At 39.4% G+C, this 21557-nt stretch overlaps 1 protein-coding gene across 15 annotated transcripts in view; it reads right to left on the bottom strand.

The window, feature by feature from the left end:
- The window catches only part of grid2 (glutamate receptor, ionotropic, delta 2), a 704272-nt gene that overhangs the window by 34900 nt on the left and 647815 nt on the right, over positions 1–21557 (bottom strand). For all 15 annotated transcript variants that reach the window (XM_087263207.1, XM_087263201.1, XM_087263210.1 and 12 more), the window contains 1 exon segment: positions 11362–11528. In XM_087263207.1, the coding sequence (XP_087119333.1) occupies positions 11362–11528 (167 nt within the window).

Raw genomic sequence — 21557 nt, 5'->3', positions numbered from 1 at the left:
ATGTTTGCGCACCGAACCCAACGCGCAACCATCCTCATGCGCACCAAACCCAAAGCTCTTCACTTCGCGTGCGACCCCCCCCCCCCAACCCCCTCTCTTATAACCGTCAGACGTCATCAGGGAAACAGTTTGAACCTTTAAAAAAGCATTAGTGTTCCATTTGAGACGACACTACATACATGTACTATGCTGTTGAGTGTGTAAATGCATAAGTAGGTAGTGCATAAGTGCAAAGTGTACAGTGTGCCATTTGGGACGCAGCTAATGTTTTTTCATCTTTACATAAATACAGCTAGGAAAAAATGAAGTGACCACTTTTTTTCAGTTCTCTGGATTTGTTAGGTATGGGTTTCGGTAAAATGTTAATATTTATTTTATTCTAAAACGGTCTGATAAGATCAATATTTCCCCAGGACAGATGCTTGTGCTGTAGAAACCCCTGATAAAGAATGGTTCAAGCCGAGGACAGTAAGTGAGTGAGCAATATTATTTGGTTTAATAGGAATTTGACTGTGATTACAAATAAAAGTGAAGAATATTGAGGGATGTCACGAATGAAACTGAAACACTTTCGTTCTAACTTCCCCTACCCTAGCGGGAGCACTTTTAGCTTATCTTTTAGCTTATTCTGCAGCACCTGAAAGTAGTTTCCAACTAGGTAGTTAGGTAATGTTGGAATATCAGCCAATTCCATGCGTGTTCAAGAGAAAAGGTCAGGAGAGGTTTTTCTTCAATGCCAAAAATCGTAACAATTTATTAGATACAAATGAATAATTCGATGACAGAGCTCTGGGTTACATTACCCCAATGCAATACAAGAATTACATTCAAGAGGTTCGCAACTAACATACATTTCCTGACTCCAGTATATATATACACAACCAATCTTAACAGGTGGAGTTTTGGTGTAACGTCACTTGTCAGTCATTGTTCAGTCCTCCATTGGCCACACCTTCGACATACTTCCTCTTTTTCTACAAATTCTCTGCCCAACAACAAAGTATACATCTTTCTGTGTTCTGTGTTCAGTTTTAACACCTCTCTTCAGACAGGAAGTTTCTGCAGAGCTGAATTTAATTTTGGACCCGCATCTATCTACTTCTGCAAAAATGCTAATTAGTATGCACAGCACTCACCCACAACATTAGAAGTTCAGTTAATATATGACCCTTACATGACCAATACAAATAATTGTTTGATTAAAAGAAAAAGAGACAAAAAATAATAAAAAATGGTTCCTATTATTCAATAATAACAGTGCTATGTAACATCATTGCACCTGCTGCAGCCATGGTACAGCAACAAGGCCCATTTATATAGGAAAACTATTGAAAGTCTTTTTGAAATTTCTTTCCCATTTCCGTCTCCCATTACAAGCGGAGATCAGCTGATCAGAATAGATAAAAAAATGGTAAAACGCAACTTTTTAACTCTAGGGGACTTTTAAAATGAGCCTATTTCTAAGAAAATTTGAGTTCTTGCACCTTCTGAAATGACTACTGCACCACAGATGACATTGTCTCATCTTGTGTGATCTATGTGTTAGCAATGACATATGACGACGTATGCAGGTATAGTAGCGGTGTCCTATTTGTTAGGGTAATATTTTTTTATTCCTACCTCTTCACACTCAGTGGCTAAGGGGAAAGCGGTAGGCATATGGGTATTAAATTAAATTGAGATTAGGCCTTGATGTGTCAGTTTTAAATAATTTTGGCACCTGAAATAATTTGCATGCTAATCAACATTATGCCGCAAATGCTGTCAATTGAAACTGGAATGCTGTCAAGTTCAGCTGCTACTGAACCCTGAAGATTCATTTAAGCTTTGGGAAATTTCACTTCAATTAGTCAATGATTAGTATAATTAGTGCTTCAAGAGTGTGGGATATGTGATGTTTCATTTTCCTGCTCATACGGTAGAATTGTGCAATGCTAACACTGTGTTTATTTGCCAAGCTCAGCTCTTTTAATGGCAGACGTGTAGTGCAGCTCTGTTCTAACGATTTCTATCAGCCGGACAATGAGTCCAAAATGTCATGTGTTCCCAGTACCATTTGCTAAGGGACAGGCTTTGTGTAAACAGGCGACATGTGGCCATAACCAGACTGACATTGGTATCTGCCCTGAGGAGTAAATGCAAGCTAACATCTGTCCTGAAAATTGACTGGCACTGTGGGCTGCAAAATGTCAGGTATAAGCAGAGATGGCTGTAGAGTATGTCATATTTAATAGGGTAATTGGGCTTCACTCTTGGTCTTCACTCCTTTAATAACCCCTACTGATCAAAACAACAAGATGAGGCTAGATTTTTACAGGTTATGATGGAAATGCGAGTGGTTGACTGCTCAGAAATGCACCGCGATGATGGCATTACACTGTTATATGCTGACTGAGGTATTCTGATTGGTTGTCAAGATGTTGGGCTGGTTTTGTTGGGGTGTCCAGGGTGGCTGAATCAAACAACCTCTAATAAGTGTCTGATATTTTGGTTCCTAAAAATGTTCCAGGTTTGTCAGTCAAACCAAGTTCATTTTTCCCCATCCATCTTATAGATCAAGATTGTTTCAATTGCTAAACTTGAGCCTTGGAAATAGTAGATGCAATAGTGTAATAATTATAACATACATACAAAAGACTTATATACGTAAAACAGCAGTCTTAACTAGAAAGTTTGATGGCGAACTTGAGAAAGCCAACATGAATGTGCAAGGACTGGGAATGGCAGTTGTCAAGAAGCACAGCGGTTGCTAAGTGGTTGTAAGACCATTGCTAAAATGTTTATGGCATTGCTAGGTGGTCGCTAAGCAGTTGCTAAATAGCAATGCTCGTGTGCATGTTTGATCAAATGCTAATACATAGTAGGCATTTCTAGCATATGTTATTGCGCATAGATAATCATTAATAGCATGTAGCTAATCGTTATTAGCACTTGGCTTATCCCTGTTACCATGCAGTACACCGAGTCCCATTACTGCGCAAGTCTCATTTGCTAGCATAAGTCAAACGAGCCAATATCCAGGTCTCTATACGATCAAGTGATGTAGAGATATTGCAGTTTTTAAATGGTTGCTAGGTTACCCTATTTTATTGCTATGGGGACAATGGACAGCTTAATGATAATACATCAAAGCCTCTTGCCAATATGAGTGATATAAATCAACCCTGATGTCTCTATGTCAGTCAAAAACTGAACATAATGTAAAAATGGCTTGCCATTTTTTATTGAAAACACAACGCTCAATAAGTATGAAAGTGATGCGTGCAAATCTGGCTTACCATATCAGTAAAAAAATGCAGTTTAAGTGATGAAATTTGGGGCTTGTATATTTTTTTATATGTTCGGATTATTAAATTGTAATATTTAACATTTATTTATTCAAAATTGACAGATCTGATTGGCATGAGGAACATATAGCAACAATCTTGAATGCAGATGGCTCAATTTGACCAACGTTGGGTCTTGTAGCATGAATGGCCTACACTCTCAGAAATAAAGGTACTTGAGCTGTCACTGGGGTGGTACCTTCTCAAAAGGTACACATTTGTACTTAAAGGGTCCATATTGGTACCTCAAAAGTATATATTAGTACCTAAAGATTTTGAGAGGAACACTTTTGTACTTTTTAAGTACTAGTATGTACCCTTGAGGTATTAATTTGGACCTTTAAGGTACAAATTTGTTCCTTTTTTAAAGGTACCACTCAGTGACAGCTCACGTACCTTTATTTCTGAGAGTGCAGGAGGAGATACGTTTGGTTTCGAGGAAAGCATAGTATACCAGTATGTTGGCTTTCTCAACTTTTCTCAACTTTCTCAATTTTTTATATAAAATAAATATTTTAACTATATTTATCATGAATTAATGAAAAATATGGAAATATTAACATAATTAAACGATAAAAAAATAATAGATTGCATAACTAAGTAATAATAAATAACCAAAACAAATAAATTCATAAACAGATGTTTTACAAAACTTTAAATAATTAATATAAATAAATACATTTATTTAAATAAAAGAAAACATAAAAAGTAAATATTTCTATTACATTGAAATTAATAAATAAGTAGAAATAATAAAGGCTAATCCTTAAGACTAATAAAGAAGTAAAATATTTAAAATATCTAATGAGAAAATAAATCTATTAAAATGAACAAACAAACAAATTATTACACGGATGATGGATGATGTGGTGGTGTAAAAGTAACTTTAAATGGAAATGACACACATGCACACTTGGGAGTGTTTAACCATCTACAGTCATTTGATAAACAACCTAAGAGAGAACACTCTCCTGATTCGCAATCCAAGCATGACAATACTGCTCTCTTTCACTCTATATTTCACACTCCTTATTTCGTTTTCTCTCGCAGCTCTCCATTGTGAAGCAGCACACCAATCAATAATGTCTAATTTAGATCTCAACCAAAGAAATAATGATTTTGCAATTGCCTACACTTGCAAGATTATAAACTACAAGTACTCAAACAATAAACCAATGATATTTTGGGATTGGTAGAAAACTACAATAATCTATACTTATCTAAACACAAATCTACACTTATGCACCCAAATCAGTGGCGACTGCTGCTTTTCAAAAGCATGCATCAACAACAAAACAAAACAATAATAATATAAATAAAAACTGCTTCTCAATCATACAACAAAAATAATCATTTAAAAATAACTGACCAAGGTCAGACATGTTTCTACAATATTTTCAAATATAAATATTAATAGCAAATTAAATCATTCCAGAAAGATTACGGCCATATTGTACATTAGTACATTTTTTTTCTTTTAAATGTACTATTTTTTGTTGCCTTTGCTACTAGCCATTCTATAAAATAATAGTAATTTTTGTTGTGATTAATTGTATTTATTAATGTAAACCAGGGATCACCAAACTTGTTCCTGGAGGGGCAGTGTCCTGCAGATGTAAACCCTGCAGGGTACCGGACCTCCAGGAACGAGATTGGTGACCCCTGATGTAAACTATGTATTTATTTTAATAATGCTACTGTACCATAAAATAAAAATGGTACATTTATTGAAAATAACTACTCACAAAGCCTACATTTCTTTACTTTGAAACTTTATTGTTATTGCTTTTATTTCAGATATTTTTCCTGCAAGAACAATTTCAAAGTGTTTCCGAGTGGCGTGGGATCAGACTATATAAATCGAGCTACTGCAAGACGCTGAAGCTCATATCATGAGCTCTGAGCAATATTGCAATATAGATTTTTTTCGATATATTGTGCAGCTCTAATACAACAAACTGCAGGTTATCCAATACAGATAAGATTCACTCTTCTTTCCATTGAAGACCAGCATCCAGGCTGAGATTAGAGCCAATTGGTCAATCAATTAACATCACTTTTCTTCTATTTAATAAAACTTATGCTAACAGAACTTCTATAGACTCAACAGATGGGGTCAGACATCTGCACAATTTTGCAAATACATTATTTGTAGATTATATGTTATTAAATCATACTTTAACATCTTTTGCCAAGTGTGTTTTTGAGCAGGTTTAGGCCTGTGATGGATAAATATGCTGAAGCACTAACTCACTTGATTCCTTTAAAAATAGATCATTTTGATCATTGGTTGGAATTATTTTGTTTGCATAATAAATAAATAAAAATAATAATATTGTGTCAATGTAAGTCACTTAAAATGTATTTCTTGTTGATTGCATTGCAAAAAATATCACATTTGTGATTGTGCTCTCAAGCAGAAATCTGGAATACTGTATTAAAACAGCGTCATAATATCTTATTTAAAAAAAGTGTTTCAATGCGATAGGATTTCTCTTTATACAACTATTTTTTTTTTACCCCTGCTATATGTTGAGAAATTAAAATCAGGAGGTGTCCTTGTCAACTTTTCTCACATTTGTACCAAAAGCCAAAATGAGTCAAAATTATTGATTTTTCCTTTAATTATTATAAGTATTAAGTAAAAATCACATTCTATCAAAATATTTTGTACATTTCCTTTAGTGAATATATCAAAACCCTTTTTTACTATTAGTAATATGCATAGCAAAGAACTAGTTCAATATAATTCAACATTTTTTGAACCCTCAGTTTCCAGATTTTCAAATACTTTAAAACATTTCTCACCCAAATATGATTCTATTCTTGTTGGAAAGCGTATGTGTTCAGCTATATAAATCTCAATTTTACAAAATTGACCCCAATGACTAGTTTTGTGGTGCTTGTTTAGTGTGACAACACGCAAATCGGCTTCCAGGTCCAATCACTATAACAAACTTTATGCACTGTAAAAATTCCAACTTACAAAATGTTAACTCAGTTTAAAATTGTAAGTTAGGTGGACATATATTTGAGCTCAGAGTTGAATTTACTCATAAAAAACGATTTAATTGCATGTTTGGAACTGTTTGTTCAATGAAAGTAAAAAAATCAGTGGAGAAGACTTTGAATTTTGATTTCTTAATTTGAGTGTTTACCACTGTAAAAAATAAGAAGTTGAGTAAACTTAAAATTCTAAAGCAACTGGCTGCAAAAAATGAGTTTTATTAATATTCAGTGATATTAATATAATTAATATTCCATATAATATTTAAGTATACTTGACTTAAAATAGCCTTGTCAGTCAACTTAAAAAAATAATTTGCCACAACTTCAACCACTAAAGCTTATTAAACTGAACACTTCTTTGCAGCCAGTTGCTTTAATTTTTTAAGTAGACTCAACTTTTTATTTTTTACAGTGTGGCAGGACTGAAAAGGTAATAGCAGACGTGTACAAAGTGATTTAATACTTTGGAAAATCACGATCGCAACACATATCAATGCCTAAAATCAGATGGCCAGAAAGTGATTAATTTTTTACACATTTGTGATGCAGCAAGTCCAGAGACTGTTGTGTACACCATTATTTAATATAAAATTCACTTTAATGTGTGATAGGACTAAAAATGGCCATACAGTGGATGAGTAGCAGCTTGAACCAGGAAACAGTATTCCATACATCACTTAACAAGTGACTTAACAAACAGATATTGGCATTTTAAAAGAAGTCTAAATAGGTACTTAAAGTGTAGTAGTACATTTTTGAAAAGGATTCAGAATACCATTATTCATGAGGATTTAAGTCACAAAATTAATAATATTGCCTCACACAACATAAAAAAAGCTGATGATAAATATTGACCACTCCTGATAAATAGTTTTACAGGTTACCAGTTTTCATTACAAATCTGTGCAGCCTCTTGACACAAAAAAACATTTAGTTCTATAGAAACAGCAGATACATTGTAAAAATGATCTGTTAATTAACAGTTTCTGTATTTTGTGCTTAGAAGTGTTTTCAAATTTTTTTTACCATTGTGAATTGCATGATGGGACCTAGACCTGTGCTCTGTCGACTTAAGACAGTAACTTTTATTGATATTTTAGCAGTCTAAAATAATATTATGTGTAAAAAATAATATATAGAGAAATCAGTCTATAAAATAACAGTAACTGTGTGGGCAGTTTATTACAAGGATATATTGCAATGTAATATAAAACACAAACCCAGACATTATATCACTTTAAATAATCCTTTTTTTTTAATAAAAGTAACTTTTTGGACCTTTTCAAAGTTAAAAGTTGTTGGAAGACACATTAATGTCCCATAATGCAATTCAAAAGCATAAATAATAGGGGTAAATAAGAGTAAAAACATGAATCACAAAATATGGAGGGGGACGCGGTGGCGCAGTGTGTAGCGCTGTCGCCTTACAGCAGGAAGGTTCGAGCCCTGGCTGGGTCAGTTGGCCTTTTTATATGAAGTTTGCATGTTCTCCCCATGTTCGTGTGGGTTTCCTCACATGCGCTATAGGTGAATTGGGTAGGCTAAAACTCTCCGCAGTGTGTGAATGTGAATAAGTGTGTATGGATGTTTCCCAGCTGGAAGGGAATCTGCTGTGTAAAACATATGCTGGATAAGTTGGCGGTTCATTCCACTGCGGTGACCCCTGATTAATAAAGGGACTAAGCTGAAAAGAAAATTAATGAATAATAAAAAATAAAAAAATACGGAAAACTGCTAATTTAGGGATATTTTTTTTTTTACAGTGTAGAACAAGTTGATTTGTGGCTTATAACTGTAAGAGTTTTGAAAAAAAAAAAAAAACTCTCTAAAACAGGATTTTAGAGAGAACTATAGGACAATGTAAGTGATTATGGTGCACTTTGAATATATGCTATTATTTAACAGTTATTTTCTCTCTTTGTCTTCTCTCAGTAGTCTGCTTTTCTCAAGCTTTATGCTGGCTGTGTTGAGCTACTGTACTCACATCTTCTCTCTTTAGACTCCCGGCCACGAGTAAACGCAGAGCATATATCGACTTTTACTTCAACAATAGGACCATCACTCCATGCTATCATATTTTTCTCAGTCTGTCACAATACTGCCATTTCAATATACCAATTTCACTCCGAGTGAGCGATTTAACAAGGTGTGGATCTCTATTCAGCTCCACGTATTGTAACAGTGGAGCAGAACAACATGTTCTTGCCATTAAGAATCATATGTTGATATGTTTGAACTCCAGATATAAGGTAAACGAGTTTGTCCTTTCAGTTGAAGAGTTGAGCTCCATTGACTGGTTAAATCTGAAAAGCTTTTAAAAACGCCTCTCAAATAATATTTTTTACATTTTAAATTTTTTTTTTTTATTTTTTTTGTGGTATAATTTCCTTGGTATTGATTCAGGAACTGCAGGAAAACTTTTTTCAATTGCTCTGTTCAAATTGGAGTTGATGGTGGTCCACGGCTCAACAATGACAGGGGAAACATTTAAAATGGAAGTCAATTAATAGCTTTTTTTATTTCAATGGGAAACCTCCAGTGGATTTCAGGCAACACACTGCTTAGCACATGCACTGTAGTACATACAAATAAACTATGTGGGTCATTTTCCAGCAAAAAGTAAGAAAAAAAAAGACCTGGTAATTTTGAGAATTTTAGCAGGGGAAGCGGTGGCTGATTGGAACACATTTATTTTAAACTGTTATCTTGAACACTGACATTTTGTTGTCTGCCACAAATGGAAGTAATGTAAACTCTCCGATATAAGCCTATGTTATGCATATTAATGTCAAGTATAATGTGGATTGCTGATTGATGATCCATACAGTTCATTTTTATATGAGGCTTTAACACGTTATTAGAAAATATCAACTTCAGTTAAAATTTTGCAAATGTATTTTTCAATAACTTCTATATTTGAAGAGTTCAGATGGAAAAGCTATCTAATGCTACATTCACTCTGCAGCCAAATGTGGCCCAAATCTATTTTTATACTCAGGTAATGACAGTGTGAACAGCCAAAATCGCAGGGAATCTCATCATTTTAATTCAAATTTGTGCCACTTTCATATGTGGTATTAAATCAAACACAGATCTGATATTTTGCAATCCGACCACAGTGTGAACGATTATGTAGGACTTCATGTGACTTTTACATAATCTTTGAGCGACATGCGTCATCATTCTGTGCTGAAAACATCATCTTCTCAGCAGCATAGTAGAATAGCACCCAGGGCAATAACTTTAGCACAGATAGTTTATTGTTTATTTTGAAAAAAAAATTGAAAGCAAAACTGGTGCTTGTTGACCAATCTGGTTAACGATTGGGGCACGGGTTGGTCGTGAAGCTGAAGAACACCGAGCTGTGTTGCGGATAGGGGATCTGTGCGCATAGGAGGGTACAGTTTTATTTAGGGGAACTTTCTCTCCTAAAAAAGGGCAGGTGCTCAATCACCCAAACCCCTGTTCTGCATGTGCTTGTTGTTTATAACAAAGTAAAATTAAATAACTCTGCAAACACAGATAAACCAACTCTGCCTTCACAGTTCAGTTCGCAGCTGCTTATCAACCCTTAATGAGTTCACCAGTGGTCAGAAAGACGTGCACTGCGGTTGTCATAAATCACAAATTATCAGTGGTTTCAATCACAAGAGACTTATTTTAGGATTCAAATGCCAGAATACACATTAGTAGTAGCAGGACAACCATTTACAGTTAATACAATTAAAATACACTGTGGTTGTCTGTGAAAAGGGGAATAATGTACTTTTATTCATGCGGGTCAGTTTAGGACCATGATCTGTTCACACAGCAAAATCTGATATTGGCCACATTTATAACAATAATGTGAACAGTCATGCAAAAAAAAAATCTGATCTGAGAAAAAAAAAAAATCTAAGCCTTGCAGTGTGAACGTACCCTAAGTGCCATCTAAAATCTTCATTTAAAATGAGCATTTTTCTCAGGCTCATGTCTATAGGTTCAGTTGTTTGATATTTATGACAAAGAATATTTTATTTCCATTGCCTTTAACAGGAAATAACAACTTAAACATTAGAGCCTGAGAATAATGCAAATTCTAGACAAAAATCTTGGATAGTGGGAAGTGTGTGTGTGTGGGAATGCAAGAGTGTATGGATGTTTCCCAGTACTGGGTTAGAAATAGAATACAGCATCCGCTGTGTAAAACATGTATTTTATGTAAAACATAAAACATAACTATAACCGCATGGAATAGTTGGCGGTTCAGTTTGCTGTGGTGACTCCTGATAAATAAGGGACTAAGCTGAAGGAAAATAAATGAATGAATTTCAGTTAGCACTTAGTTTTGCCTCTGAACCCATCATTTATGGATCATATATTTTTATAAAAATAAAATGTAATAACTTCATGCCTTACAACAGCTCCAACCACTTGATTTTAAGGATTTAAAATAATAAATAAATAAATAAATAAATAAAAAATGTACTTTAAGCTTTTAAAATAAACATTTAATTATTAAAACAAATACTAATAATTCTAAGCTACAGACTAGTTACATTAATAATGAACAAATACTGCAACAGAACAACATGGGCTTACATTCTGGGAACATCTCAATCTTGTAAAAATGCTTAATTAAACCTTTGCTTATAGCGACCCTTTTAAATACACCAATAAATTAACCAAAAGAATCCAATCAGACTATGCCAATTCTGCCATTTAATGACCAAGATTCCATCTCGAAATAGAAAAAGGAGTTTCTTAAAATGAGAGCTCAGACATTTCTACAACTGCTGAGTGAGACACTTTTTTTTATCAGAGAACCTGCTTTCTAGGTGGTTAAACTGACTGTATTACACCTCAGTCTGCGTTACAAGCATTCCCGCTCTCTGTTATGTGAGAAATTGATTTTAAATCACAAACTCAAGACTTTAAATGCCACATTTAAATGGAACTTTCCTTTGAAAAATCACTCCTCCTATAACAGCAGGGCCCCAGAGACGAACGGCTACATATGGATAATAAGACTCTCATCGCACAGTACCTCTGAGAGAAGATGTCTCTGTAAGGACTGCCGTGCTGCATCGCCATGCCGTAGCCTCTGTCAGCCACATTGTTGCTCACGGTGTAAAGCGAACAGTCCTCGTCATTAATGGCCACATACTCCAGCACAGCTGCATCCCACACAAATGCAAAACGTCCGTACTTCACCTAAGAGGGTGAGAAAAAAAGACACACGTATGTACACAAAAGAACAGGAGAGTCGGGAGAGGTGCAATGGAAATCATGTTAAAAGATAAACAGAGAGGACGAATTCAAAACCAAATCAGGTGGGAACCAGTGGTCCATAAATAATGCAAACAGGTGCTTGGCGTATTAGTAAAAGTGGCTGGTCTATATAAAGCTGAAAAACAACCCTGGGTGAATTAAATAACATCCCAGCAGGACCTCACTACTCTTTTACCATTAATTGTTTATTAAGCATGGCCAAGAAGCGACAGCCAAGGACGTTTTACACCGTTAAAGTTAGTTTGCATGGTTGCTGTTTTTAAGTTATAATTAGAGTTGTGGGGTAAAGATCTACAGTATATCTTCAACCGGCAAGATAATTATTTTTTGACCAGGAAATGACTGGTTTCTCCCAAATTAGACTATAAAAAAGATGATTGCTCAGCTTTTATTTACCTTTAAACAAAAAATAGCAGTCAGAATTTCACAGCTTGATTGTATATATCTGTATATCTAAGTATTTTCAGCCTCCAACCTGGTTTTCAGATGGTGAAGTTCTGTTCCTCTCCACTGGCTTGCTTGCTTTGGGACTTGTGGAGCTGTGCATCGATGGATTTGCTTTTCAGTGTTTGGACTTTCAGCAGTGAAAAGTAAACTGAACTAAACTGAACTTTAACTCTAAAAACTGGGCTGACACAGTTTCAATTTACTAGAAAATCTATGTTAAGCTGCTTTGATACAATCAACATTATATATACTATATATATATATATATATATATATATATATATATATATATATATATATATATATATATATATATATATATATATAAACATTTTAAAACATTATCTTCAGAACTAAAAGAAGAATTTGATTCTTTATAAAATCTAGAATATGTTTGTCAGCACTAATGGAGAATGAAAATTTACTCACTATTTTCTTCCCCCCTAGTGGTGCCAAAAAGTTTCTTTATTCCGTTCAACAAACTAAAAAACCTGTATGCAGGAAAAACAAACAACCCAGGCTCATTCTGAAAACATACCTCTTTATACATTCCTGGAAAGCACCAAATACACCCCAGGAGGAACTTTTTTTTGCAGTTTTTGCGAATCGGAGGCTGCTGTGTACGCTTTTTTAGATCTCAAATTTCTCTTGAGAGTGCAATTTGTGCCTGCAGTTCTCAGGTAAATCCACTAGAGTCCACTGTCGACTGACTGTTTGACTGATTGAATGACAAAATGCAATCAATTTTGTGTGTTTTTAAAAGCACAGATTGACCCGCCCACCCACTTTCCTGAACCCAACCTACAGTTTTAAAAAAGCCAAACAAAAAAGAAAAGTGCTCGCCATAATTTTACCACGTTTTCAGATTTTACCACATCTCACTCTGTTATTTACTTGTTTATTTTATTTTTTGAATTCAGTTTTCATCTTACCTGCTTTCTGGAACCATTCCACATTAAACTTGAACCCCATTGTCATGTTCAACTCCTCTCTGTGTTTAAAGTCCGCTGACGTTCATGGCGAGATAACTGAACAAACTGGTAATAGTAGGTAAGCCACCCATACGGACGTAAGAGATCAGCTAATAAACACGAAAAAAGGAACAGCGTCATACTGCATCGCATTGTGGTAAAAAAGAACAGCAGCCATACATACTTCTTGCTACATAATTTGCAATCTCCAGAAATGTATATCGGGATACGTTTTTAGAATGAGCCTATGTTAAAAACAAATGCTATGAAAGTCTATGGTCACAGGTTTCCATCTTTTTACAAAACATCCTTTGTTTTCAACAGAATAAAAAAGTCAAACAGGTTTGGAACAAGGCTGAGGAAACGATGATAATTTTCAGTTGTGGGTGAACTATCTCTTAAATTTCTAACATTGAAGATGCTATCCTTGAACAAGTCAAGTGTAAAATGGCCTTGATCCTCTGAAAGAACATTTCAAGGTTACGGAAGTCTTGCATAAATATAAAAAAAAAAAATAAATCAGTGTGCTGTTAATGAAATCCAGAGAGCTTTTTTCAGAGAGCAGTTCAATATCCGAGGGTTTATTTTAAAGCCACCTCTTGCTTAAGCGATGTAAAATATGTACACACACTTGCGTGGGTTTTTCTGTGGTAGACAAGTCTGACTTTTTAGGCAGAAACATTTTAATAGCCTGCTCATGAAAATTTCAGGCATTTCAAAACAGTCTGCAACAGGACAGGGCTAGATCAGAGAGACTGCCTTCAGAGAAAATCACTATTAAATGAGTAAACATCGTATTTACTCCAAACGGCTTACCAGACACGGCGTGCAACTACAGGTCAGTCTGCTAAAGCAGTAAAATGGGCTGTGAGTGGCTCCTGGCTTCAGAAAACACTGAGAATATTCTCACACCGAGAGCTTATTTCGATAAGAGCAGCAGTCATTTCACTGCAACGAATGCAGATGCAACTTCACTGCTTACAGATATGAAGCTTCACCGCAGGCTTCAACTGATAACTCTCCCCCTCATGCGGACTCCCTTTAAAAGTGCTCAGTGTGCTTGGCTGCCTGTTCAGACCACACTGCATATCCACAGACCTTTAGAGTTTAGACTTATTGCCATTTTGTGCAACAATCTTCATATATGTTTCACAGTAACAAAACTAAGGGAGTCATTTGAACAACAGTGGTTTTATTCACAAACAGAAATGTTTTTATGTGTTTTAGACATTAATCAAAAAACAATGCAGTGTTTCAATAGTAATCGATTATTTTGCTCACCTGTGTCCTGTTTAGTTACTCATTGTTGACTACAATGACCTCTGTTGACTTTCTGTATATAATGTCATAACATAGATTGTGATTTTTTTTTTTTAAGATTTGTGATTGTTAGCCCTTTTCCAATAGAGGGTCAATACTTATTTTTACTTAACTAGTCTAATCTATGCCGATCCAGGCCAGTCACTACAGATCCAGCTTCATTTTAAAATAGTGTTGCTATAAACAGAGCGTTATTTAATTAGTTTTAAAAATACATAAAAATAGTGTGCTTTCACATAGAGAAACTAACAGTAGGTCAACAGAGTGTAGATGCCATGCACATACATGCTGTACCGGTGTAGCATGGCTGAGAAATGCATGCCAAGAATGGTTTTTAATTGTGCCATACTGTACCAAGTTCACGTGGAATCATTTGCAAGTGGATTTTGTTCTTTTTTTGACTTAAGAATAGCTTAATGTAGTCTATTTTTTTCATTGCCTGCTTTCTCCATCATGACAAAACGTTCGAGGTTACAGAAGTAACCCTTCGTTCCCCGAGGAGGGGAACGGAAGTGCCATAGAGTGGATTAATTGAATCCACGAATGGGAGATTCGGATCAGAAGCTGCTTGTCTGGAGAGTTATTGAACGGGCCAGTGAATGAAATTAATTGGCAGCGTAAGCTTGCGCAGGTGCGCTGCATCGGCAATTATCCCAGCAGATAAGCGCACCTGAAGCCAGCAGACGCTATCCTTTAAGCTGAAGAGACTTTCAAACAGCTAAGGGACAGTCATTATGGCGACGGAGTATGGCACTTCCGTTCCCCTCCTTGGGGAACGAAGGGTTACTTCTGTAACCTCGAACGTTCCCCTTCGGTTGGGGAACTTCAGTGCCATAGAGTGGATTAATTGAATGAACGAATGGGAGAAGTATGGAAAGCGCCATAATGACTGCACCTTACCAACGCCCCCGATGAGGGGATAGTCAAGCAAGCGTGACCCACCCACATCATGGGAGGCGCGGTCCTCCAATGTGTCCCTGGCCCTAATTTATCCTACTTCAACAGAAGTTTTACGGATTTAGATATATTTTTTGGGAAGTCGTGAGCATCTAGATAATTCTAGGAAATACGACAGTACGTTGGGAAGCGTGCAATGCCGATAGGGAGGATGCTGCGGAGGCCATACGTTACCCAAGGGGGGGATAGATGGCAGAATTTACATATGGACTAGCCCTAAAAAGGGGGAGTACGCATAGCAAAAGAGTGGTTAGCGGAGAGGGAAGACACGGGTCCGCCCAGGAGGGGGACTTAACCGTGGCGGAATAAGCATATGGGATCGCCTAGTGGGGATCACGCATAGCAGGCACCTATACCCAAAACGCGGGCTGACCAGCGGGCAGACCTACAACGTAGTGGGCCAGCAAGTGACTCCTCCGCTGAGTCAGTGCTGGGGGCCACGGAGGAATCTGCAGGGCTCACCTGACGGGGAACTTTACTGACAGATAAAAAGGCGCACGTACCTCCGTGTTAGGGAAAATGGCGCAGCAAGCGTGTTTCAACACCCCACCGAGTTGTTTCCTCAATCACCAAAGGGTTACCTAATACCCTTGAGGAAACCGGCTCCACTCGCAGATTGTAAAACCTTGCAAATGTGTTGGGTGTCGCCCAGCCCGCAGCTCTACAGATGTCTGTTAGAGAGGCGCTGCGTGCACGCGCCCAAGAGGATGCAACGCTCCGAGTGGAGTGTGCACGTACTCCCGGGGGACACGGTTGACCTCCACTCGAATAAGCGAGTGAAATGGCATCCACAATCCAGTGGGATAATCTTTGTTTCGATACGGCACTCCCCTGCTGCCGACCACCATAACAGACAAAGAGCTGCTCAGATGATCTAAAATTCTGAGTACGGTCCACATAAATGCGCAGAGCGCGAACTGGACAAAGTAAAGAAAGGACTGGGTCTGCCTCCTCCGGGGGCAGCGCTTGCAGGTTCACTACCTGATCTCTAAAGGGGGTGGTAGGAACCTTGGGCACATAACCGGGGCGGGGTCTCAGGATGACGTGAGAGTAATTTGGCCCGAATTCCAGGCACGAGTCACTGACCGAAAATGCCTCCAGGTCCCCGACCCTCTTGATGGAGGCCAACGCAACCAGCAGAGCTGTCTTCAGGGACAGAAATCTTAGAGATACTGATTCGAGTGGCTCAAAGGGATCGGATAGCAAACTCGTGAGAACGAGGGCGAGATCCCAAGAGGGCATGAGAGGGGGGCGAGATGGATTAATTCGCCTAGCACCCCTAAGGAACTGGATGATGAGGTTATGCTTTCCCACGGTGCCGCCAACTACCGCGCTATGATAAGCGGAGATGGCGGCCACGTAAACCTTGAGAGTGGAGGGCGACAGCCTGCTGTCCAACTTCTCCTGAAGGAAAGAGAGCACAACACTAATCTGGCAATTTCGGGGGTCTTCTCTGCGAGAGACGCACCATTCAGTGAATAGACTCCACTTCAGGGCATAGGCGCGCCTCGTGGAGGGGGCTCTAGCCTGAGTGATGGTATTAACCACCGCAGTCGGTAGGTTACCTAAGTCTTCCTCGCGTCTAAGGACCACACGTGGAGGTTCCAAAGATCGGGGCGAGGGTGCCAGATGGTGCCCTGTCCCTGAGAGAGTAGGTCCTCTCTCAAAGGGATCCGCCAGGGGAGGGCCGTCGCGAGGAGTGAGAGCTCTGATATCCAGGTCCGGTTGGGCCAAAGGGGCGCAACTAGCAGAACCGGTTCCTCGTCCTCCCTGACCTTGCACAGAAACTGCGCGAGCAGGCTCACTAGGGGGAAACGCATACTTGCGCATGCCCCGAGGCCAGCTGTGGGCCAGTGCATCCGTGCCGAGAGAGCCCTCGGTCTCAAAAACAACTGGCAATGAGCGTTCTCGGGGGAAGCAAACAGATCGATCTGGGCCTCCCCGAATCGCGCCCATATCAGCTGAACAGACTCGGGGTGGAGTCTCCATTCTCCAGGGCATAACAGCTGTCGTGAGAGCGCATCGGCTGCACGATTGAGCGTGCCTGGAACGTGAATGGCGCGCAGCGATTTCAGCCGCGGGTGACTCCAGAGGAGCAGACGGCGGGCGAGCTGAAATATGCGGCGAGAGCGCATATCCCCCATGCGGTTGATATACGCCGCCGCCGCCATACTGTCCGTCCTGACCAGCACGTGTTGCCGCTCCAGCACCGGTAAAAAGCGGTGGAGAACGAGGAACACTGCCAACAGCTCTAGGCGATTGATATGCCAATGCAACTGGGCACCCTTCCACAGGCCCGCAGCCGCATGCCCGCGACACACGGCCCCCCAACCCGTGTTGGAAGCATCTGTTGAAACAACAACATGGCTGGACGCCTGTCCTAGAGGCACACCGGCCTGTAGCAACGAGGGGTCGTTCCAAGGGCTGAGGGCGCGGCGACACAGCGCAGTAACCGAGACCCGGTGTGTGCCCGCGTGCCATGCGCGTCTGGGGACCCGATCGACCCCATCTCATATGGAGCAACCCGAGCGGCGTGACGGCGGCTGCGGATGCCATATGCCCCAGGAGCCTCTGAAAGAACTTCAGTGGGACCACTAGTTTGCTGTCGAGCTCCCTCAGACAGTTCAGCAACAGGCGAGCGCGTTCCTCGGAGAGGTGCGCTACCATGGTGATCGAGTCCAGCTCCATCCCGGGAAAAGAAATCCTCTGCACGGGGGCGAGTTTGCTCTTTTCTCGGTTGACCTGAAGCCCCAGTAGGCGGAGATGCCGAAGCACCTTGTCCCTGTGCACAATCAATTGCTCCCGCGAGTGGGCTAAAATCAGCCAGTCGTCGAGATAATTGAGTATGCGGATGCCCGCGAGCCGAAGGGGCGCTAGGGCACCCTCCGCGAGTTTGGTGAAGACCCGCGGAGACAGAGAGAGCCTGAAGGGGAGGACCTTGTACTGCCACGCTCGACCCTCGAACGCAAACCGCAGAAATTGGCGGTGGCGTGGAAGAATGGAGACATGGAAATACGCGTCCTTCAGGTCTATGGCTGCAAACCAATCCTGAGGACGAACGCATTGGAGAATGCGCCTCTGCGTGAGCATTCTGAACGGCAGCCTGTGCAGACAGCGGTTCAAAACGCGCAGATCTAGGATTGGCCATGACCCACCGCTCTTTTTGGGTACGATGAAGTAAGGGCTGTAAAACCCACTCTCCATCTCGGCTGGAGAAACCGGCTCGATTGCACCCTTCGCCAGGAGGGCAGCAATCTCCTCTCGCAAGTCAGGGGCGGACAGGGGGTTGACCCTGGAGAAATACACGCCCGTAAACTTGGGGGGCCGTTTCGCGAACTGAATCGCGTAACCGAGTCTGATTGTGCGTATGAGCCACCGCGAGGGGCTGGCCCGCGCTAACCAGGCAGGCAGAGCCCTCGCTAATGGAGTTATCGCACTGCTCTGGAGGACCGGACCCAAAGAACCGCAAGGGAGAAACCCAGCTCGACCGTCTGCCACCGCGAAGACCCACTCTGGACCGGGAGACACACTCGTTCGCTCTGAAGTGCTGAACAGCAAGAGGAACCCTCATCGACTCACTCAGAAAGGATCTGAAGCGAAAAGGATAGCGTCTGCTGGCTTCAGGTGCGCTTATATGCTGGGATAATTGCCGATGCAGCGCACCTGCGCAAGCTTACGCTGCCAATTAATTTCATTCATTGGCCCGGTCAATAACTCTCCAGACAAGCAGCTTCTGGTCCGAATCTCCCATTCGTGGATTCAATTAATCCACTCTATGGCACTGAAGTTCCCCAACCGAAGGGGAACTTAATATTATCCAATACAAAAGGCTGAATGAGTCTCATTTGGTTTTGATATCCATTTAATTTTCATGAAATTTTGGTAAGCATTTCCCTTTTCCCCTCAGTGGGTTGTTAGGTTGTTGTAGCCTATAGTTCAGTGGTCCTCAATTCCCAGGCTATTGACCGGTACCGGTCAGTGGATCAATTGTTAGCGGGCCGCACAAGAAATGTTTAATTTTTTCCATTCTTTTTATTAACTGAGTCTGAACGATCTTTTATTTTGAATTTTTTTTTATTTTGAAAAATTACCATATTCTCTTGGTTACATCTTGGACACTTAAGCACCAAAATTTAACCCACAAACAGCAACATGAGAAAGAAACTTTCAAAAGTTTCTTTGCTTAAGGGAAAAGGCCCAGTGAAGGCCCCAGGAACTGCCAAGAAATTGATCTGCAACCCATTTGTCAACAAATCAGGTGAATTCAGCATGTCTGTGCAAGAAGAAGATCAACAGTAGATCGCAAATGACTGCAACCATTCACACATCTTTCAACACCCCCACCCTCCAGGCTGCGGTAAAATTGTCAAGCATTTACCGGTTTGTGGTGATAAAAAGGTTGGGGACCACTGCTCTAATTTTCTATAGGAAATGATTATGTTGTTCACCTGTGCCTTGTTTAGTTTCTCATTATGCTATGCAAATCCCTCTCTTTCCTGAGTCCATTGTCTGGTCTTTACATGGATTATGAAGCTGTAATTTCTTTGTCTCCTGTTGCATCTTTGTTATTCAGAGTTAATTAAAGGTTTAACTGCTAATGAATTCTCATTTCCTCTTCCTTGACCCGCCATGACAGAATATCACATAATTAATATTTATGAGTCATGCATGCTGATATCTTGTGTTTATTATAGGGAATCCATAACATATATCAGACTGTGAACAATGTCTGATCCTTTCTAAAAATATATATTTATTGTCATGGGCCAATTTTGGAGGTTTAATTGTGTAGGAAATAATCTGATTACTTATTTTTATGCTAATTACCTATGGAGACTTGAAATGGATCTTTAATAGCATTTAGCTTAACAAATGTTACAATAACCTATATTACTGATGCTTCTTTATAGTACACATTACTGTGAAATGTGTGGTTAAATGTCTGTGAGAGTGTGTATTCATCTATAGTGTTTTTTAGACAAACATACACACACAAAATCACAAAAAATCTCACCACAACATCAGAACATTAAATTGAGAAGCTGAATGGAGATTGTTCCGTTATACCAGAGGCCCTTTTCTATTGATTCTAATTCAATTGAACTCAGACAGCAGAGAAAGAAATTGCCCACGGTACAATTGCAGGTGGTAAAATTGCCACAACTGCATTATAATGGGCATGTGACAGACACAAGTCCTGCATGCAGAGAAGAAATACACCACAGGCTGGAAGTGGCACAAAAAGACAGAAATTGAGAAAAAAAAGAGAAACTTCTTGACCTGGAGGACATTGAAGACAAGAAAGTGAAGCATGTCTTCGAATTCTGCAGCCCTGCGGCCATAGCAATCAAAGAGACTGTGATTTTGATTGCGCCAAGGTAATTATTTCAAGCCATTTTCCCTAAAACAAACAATGCTCAGTGCATCCTAATCAGGATATTGTTTTTAAAGGAGGCATCAAGCACATGCCCTCATTAGATTCATATTCACCCATACATATTCAACGCTTCCCCCTAACAACAGGGCACTGAGTTGAAGTCAAAGGCACACACTGGATGTGATTGTATTGGAAATGTAGTTTTTGCAACGCTCTTGTGGTTTCAATGGCTTGGGAAAATGACAACACTCTATAAAGACAGCAGGATCCCTCTGTTATTTGGCGAGAAGTAAGCCCTATAGTATAAAACGAATCAAAGCTTTTATGAAATCGATAACCTCCGAAAGGACACAGCTGCATAATTCTGACATGGTAGAAAGTTTTTATGTTTCTTTTCCTTTTTAACCTGGTTCATTCAAAGTGAATTATGTACACACTAATTCCGTTGCACCTTTATTGAGGACACATATTTAATTTAGAAAGAACATTTGAGAGAAATATTACACCTTCCCCTGAATAAGAGTAAATGAAAGTGCCAAAAGGATACACAGACATTTCTCCAATATTATCTAAAGCACGACACATATTTCCCAAAATGCAGGATAATTTGTCTTTACTCGCCCACATTTGTTAAAATGTAAGTCTAGGAGGCAGGATTTTAGAGATTTTTCCAAATGAGTTTGAAGCTAGTCAGATACATATTTTTATGTGAATTTTAAGGGGGGAAAACTGTGAATGTTTTAACAACAAATTGGGCCCTCCCTGTAATGTGAAGTGGACGCTGACAAAGGAGGTGCGGATCCAAATGCAGGTTTATTGGGAGGGGTCAGGCGAGCAACAGTCACAATCACATGCAAACAAATGTATGCATGCAAATCC

The sequence above is a fragment of the Danio rerio genome, chromosome 8, assembly GCF_052040795.2.
Source record: "Danio rerio strain M-AB ecotype USA chromosome 8, GRCz13ab, whole genome shotgun sequence".
Taxonomy (NCBI): Eukaryota; Metazoa; Chordata; class Actinopteri; order Cypriniformes; family Danionidae; genus Danio; species Danio rerio.
This window is presented reverse-complemented; position numbering and strand designations above follow the sequence as displayed.